This window comes from Vombatus ursinus, unplaced genomic scaffold, assembly GCF_900497805.2.
Source record: "Vombatus ursinus unplaced genomic scaffold, bare-nosed wombat genome assembly UNPS02014816.1, whole genome shotgun sequence".
Classification (NCBI taxonomy): Eukaryota; Metazoa; Chordata; class Mammalia; order Diprotodontia; family Vombatidae; genus Vombatus; species Vombatus ursinus.
The window spans coordinates 27265207-27270774 of NW_020954594.1; the positions used below are offsets into that span (position 1 = coordinate 27265207).

The following is a 5568-nucleotide window of genomic DNA, read 5'->3' on the forward strand; positions in this document are numbered from 1 at the left end:
TCCCCTCATTTTAACACAAAGAAACTAAAGCCTATAGTTACTTTGCTAGCTTCTGAGGCTAGATTTGAACCTAGGTCTTTGGAGGATTAAAAATTCTAAGCCCAGTATCTACTACACTGTACTTGTTGACTGATTGATTGATTGATTGATTGATCTTTTACTTCTCTGTATTTACATAGAGCAGCCTCAATGTCTGAAATGCACTCCTTCATCTAAATTTTCAAAATCCTTTCTTTAATTAATTAAAGACTCCATTCTGGTGATGTCAGTTCTATGAAGCCTTACTTGGTCTCCCTCCACAAATTTTCCCAAGAGCAATTTTTTCTTACTTGTTTTTGCCCTCAGTCACATTTTACCTTGCATTACATTTATATATTATAAATAAAATGTTATATTTCACCAATTACATTGTGAAGTGTTTGAGGACAGAAATCATGTTGTTCTTTATCTCTGTCTAGCCAGGGTCTAGCATAACGTCTTGCCATAATAAGTTCTTAATAAATGGTCAAGGAATTCTTCAATTGAATTACAATTCAGGTAGAAAATTGAACTTATTACCCAAAGAAGAACTACTGATTAAAAATATCAATCTATTCCAAAAAGCTTTTTTATAAATCAGGAGGATAGATCCATAACAGAATCCTTATTAGAGGAAATTAGTATGTTTAAGGACACATCTCTAATTACATTTAATGATTACTTTGACATGAGTGGAAAGACAATTGTGACTTTTCCTTGATTCCACAATAAGAAACAAATTATCAGGCTAGAGGAAATACCTGTCTGACCTACTAAGATAAATCCTACATTGTCATGGTGTCTTCAGAGGTGATATCAGTGGAACTACTTCTCCAATACAAATGCAGATTTGCAATCACAAGAGGCAGAAGAGTCCCTATGTTGCCCTTTTCTTTTGGAGATGCTAATAAGCAATGAAATATCCCCAAATCTAGCAATAGAGTAAGTGAGATGAGGAAATGAAGGTACTGGCTCTCCATTCCCTTATCAGTTTGCATTACACAGGTTTGAGGTAGCAGAGTTAGAGATCTATTTCAATTTGGCATCTTTTGACAATCCACATTGGACCGATTAAGCACCAATTACATTCTAATACTAAAACCATGGTCATAAAATGTAAATAATTAGTTTTATTCCATTAAATATAAGGAATGGGAGACAAAAAAAGCAGGAAGCTAAACTGAGCTCAAGGTCAGCATACATCTGCATGACTTTCTATAGTGCAAATATAAAATAATGGCTCCTTGGCATTCCACCCAAGTCCCAAAGCAGATCCACTGGCAATTAAAGAACATATGTGCATAACTAAGATTCTTAATGCATTACTCATTTTATATTATTGCCATTGTCTTTCTAGTTGACCAGATGAAATGTCTTTTAATTAGGGCATTAAAGGTACTATCCAGAGTCCAAAAAAAAAAAAAAAAACCTTTGAATTCACACTGAAGCTGCATCTAGACATGCAAAATAAAATTGAGGATTTAAGTAATTATCTGGGTAATTAATTCCTTCTCTCCTTTTCTTCACACCCTTTCCAATTATCTGGTTATTACAGGTAAAAGATTAGGGAGGGGTTTGTTTTTGCTTGAATTATCTAAATAACCAACTCAATTCTCCAGGTCATTGATCCCACACTGAGGTCACCTTGCTGTTCTGTCCTAGAATGAATAAAACACAAAAATCTCCAAGACTCATACAAGTAGAGACCTGAATGGATTTCCTTTATTCTTATTAAAATAAATTGTAGTAGAAGTCATTCCCTCCAGAGAAATTACACCTCCTTAAACTTTAATTTTTCTTGACAGCTCTGTGTTACAGACTTCATTAAGAGGAACGAAAACCAAAGCTGTTACCTCCAAAGTCTTTTGTGGAATGATGTACCCTATAAATTTTCACTTTCAAAACTAAGGTTATACGTCTGAAAATAAGTTGTTATAATTAAAAATAATAATGAACCCATTCGGTGCAGTTGAGAAAATATATTCATTTGCTGTACGTCGCCACCTTTTTGCTGAGGGTTGCTAATGATAACTTATGAAAGGATTTTCTGAGTTTTCTTCTTTTTACAGCTAAAAGAGGCCACTGGGAGCCTTCAAGAGGATGAAGAGGGCACCATTATGAAGAGTGGAGGACACTGTCCATTTCAAAACCACATAATAGGTACCAATTAATGTTTTCCTACCACTTTCACTACTGTGTTATTTGCCTGTGCAGAAGTAGTCTCTGCTTTGGGACTCAATGCATTCCTGGAGTCGCAGAGTCCATGTCTTACTGCAGCAATTTCTAAGCAACCCAGCCAGCACAGGCACTTTTACTTCGTTTGCTTAGACAGCACTGGAGACCTTGGAGGAAAAAAGTAAAGGTGGTAAGATGTCAAGGTCTTCATTAGGTCTTTATTAGGCAGCGGGGAATGAACAAAGCAGCAGAATATCAAGTAGAGGAAAGTGTGAGCTCCCAATAAAAAAGCAAGCAGAATGTATATGCTTCTCATCTAATATCTCCAATCATGTGCACTTGGCAGATTTCACCCAAGTAAAACTAACCTTTCGCTATTTACGCTACATCAACATTTCATATTTGGACCCCAAGAAGAATCTATCTAAAAGCAACCTTGTTAAACATATAGGCTAGAAATTCATTATTTGATCTTCCCGAACCAAAATTATGATATATTTTGATATTAAAAAAAACACAGACTGAGAGGCAGTATGGTATGGTAGACAGATGGTCCCACTTAAAGACAGAAATACCTGGATTCAAGTCTTGCCTTTGACACATACTGACTTCGTGCCCCTAAGCAAGTCATATAACCTTTCATAGCCCCAGGCAACTTTCTATGATGATCAAAGACAGATAAGTTGTGACTCTGCATCAGCAAATATAGTTTTTATGCTAGGAGTTTCTTCTACTAAGTAAATCACAAGTCTTGACCAAAAGTAAATAAAGCCCAGTGGGTTAAAGCCATATTCCTCACCTTCTCCCCCACTCTCAGGGAAAAAAAAAAAGGAAATTTGGAGATAGGCTCTTATTGGTTTTGAAAATTCTCCAGCCCACTCTCTTCTCTCTGGTAAAAGCCTCATTATAAAAATCCCCATTTCTTAAATGAATTTGGCTTATCAGCTACTTCTTTTAATTGTGCAAAGCAAATGGAGTGTAGAAACTATAGTTCCTCAAGACAAAAGGCCTTTGCTGATACTTTGAGAATGTCTAGTAATGGGTGGTAACCAGGAGATTGAAGAGCTGTCAGCAGCTGTGATCCTAATAGGGAGATACACGAGATAATAACTTAATAGTGCCTGACGATCTTGGGGAAAATGCAGAATATGTTGCTCTTAGAACTCAAAAGAATTTAGAATCTGGGCATTTGGGGTTATTTTGATTTTACAAAGGATGCCAGTGTATGATTGAATCCTTTCCTACAGGCACATTAGAGATAATCTTGACTACCCTATTGCAGTGGCGTGACAGCTCTCACAGCTTTCTTGTTTCTAGATTTAATCAGCATCTGTTGCCCCTGTCCTTTCCTGAGAATATCTTTGTCTGCCAGCTCTCAGCATCCACTACTGCTGTCAGTTCCATGTTGGTATACTTTGCTATCGACTTCCTGGTATACACAGCAGTCATCTGAAAACTATAATTTATAGTTTATCAGAGTGAATTGTTGTATCCCCACACTTAATGAGACTGGCACACCATTATTATTCTCTTCATTTGTAATTGGGGATGCAAAAGTCTTAACAAAATAGAACTGAATGAGCATAGTCTGAATGAGATTATTATTCCAAAAAGACACCCTTTATTATAGTTGTCAATGCAAAATGCTTAAATTGGTATCAGTTCTGCATAGTTAGCTAATGTGCAAGTTAAATATTATTTAACAACCTTCAAACTTGTCGCTATGGAAAGCACTGAAGAGTTGCCATTTTTCTGAAATTAGGTGCTGTTGGACCTGTAAAATTAGTAACATGCATGCATGTTTGTTAGGAGCCGATCTTTTTAAAGGACTACAATGACTGAAGTAGATTTAAATAGATTGCTGATTCTGGATTAGAGCAACAAAAGTTCATCTGGACTAGATTTTCACTAGGGTGAACATTTTTGTCTTCAAAGAGATAAAGCTACTTTGAGCTGACAAGAACATTGTCATTTAGTCTAACTGACTGCTCCCAAGGCAAGGATCCAACTGAGTCAGCTAACTTAAATTTATTTTTTAATCTTTTTTCCCCCTCAGAACCTATGGAAACTTCATATCTAATTGCAATGACAGTAAATATTTTCTCAGGGAAAATGAATGATAGCCCACCACACCAAAATATTTAATTACCAGAAAACAATGAGACTTCCTAATAACCATTGCCCATCTATCATGAGGTTTCCAAGTACAGGGAAACAATAAATTTAAATGTTGTGGCTAACAACCAAAAGCTGACTTATATCTGCAACAGGCAAGAGCAATTAACCAATTCATGAATCAGAGATCTGTTTGCATTTTTATTGTGAAGGGTGAGCTTGTCTTAGATTGGGCGAAACAGCATGGCTTAATTACAAAGTCATTATATAGAAGAGCTGGCTGATCAGCATACCTGATGTGAAATATAAGAAGTGTGAAATGAAAACATACATGTAAATATTCAAACATATTTTCTTTTAGTCATAACAATTTTAATCAGTATAGGCCCTCACACTTATGAAAAAGGATTAATCTAGATAGTGTAATATGTGATACATTTGCTCACTATCCTGTGGTGTTGAACTATGACAGATCATATTTATCAAATACAGGGTGTCCCAGAAGTCTCAGTGAAATTTTAAGCTATTAAACATATTAAAGATTAAAATTACTACACTGAGACTTTTGGGACATGCTGAATATTGTGCATGTATCATCCATTGGCTCACTCCCCGACTCCACCATAGCCATTGACAGTTGGGTCTCTGAAGCAGCCAGTGCTGCTATTTTCAGGGTTCTAGGGGTAACCCTTAAATGGCCATACTTCTAACACAACCTCCACTGGTGTACTTCCCCTTAGCAATCATCCTATTAGTTCTTCAGCAAAAGCATTTACTCAACTAGTTTAGCAAAAGTAATCATTACAAAGCATCACATCCTAAACCAGAAGTGCACTCTCGCACCAATACATCACAGGGAGGGACGGTGATACGATGCTAGTGAGGCACTCGTGTAGGTAATATGCATAGGCAACACAGCTCACCACTCTGGAATCTTACAGCCTCAGTGTTCTTTTTCATTTTCCAATGGGTCCTCCCAAGATTCATTATAGGCTGTGGTATCAGCGATGGATGAGTCCCTCCACTGGCCTACTGGACTTTTTTCTAGTGAGGTGAAATATATGGGCTATATGGGATAGACTGCTTCTGGGTTGGATCAAGCACATCACGTGACTACTGCTGCTGCTGGGCTGGACCAGACAGGTTGTTGTGCTTGGCTATTTCCAGGCTTGTTCCGACAGCTGACTCAGCCACAGAAGACTGCTACCAGACTGAGTCGTGGCAGATCACTTGGTCACTGAGAAGCTGCTGCTGGATTCT

At 37.2% G+C, this 5568-nt stretch overlaps 1 protein-coding gene across 4 annotated transcripts in view; it reads left to right on the forward strand.

Moving 5' to 3' along the window:
• NCKAP5 (NCK associated protein 5) overlaps positions 1–5362 on the forward strand; it is an 859247-nt gene extending 853885 nt beyond the window's left edge. For 3 of the 4 annotated variants that reach the window (XM_027835633.1, XM_027835635.1, XM_027835636.1), the window contains 2 exons: positions 2088–2178; positions 5256–5343. In XM_027835633.1, coding sequence (XP_027691434.1) covers positions 2088–2178; positions 5256–5323 — 159 coding nt within the window. In that variant the 3' untranslated portion in view covers positions 5324–5343. Of the gene's footprint in view, positions 1–2087; positions 2179–5255 lie in introns of all 4 variants that reach the window. The other variant, XM_027835634.1, reaches the window with a different exon arrangement.
• Positions 5363–5568: the final 206 nt, after the last annotated feature.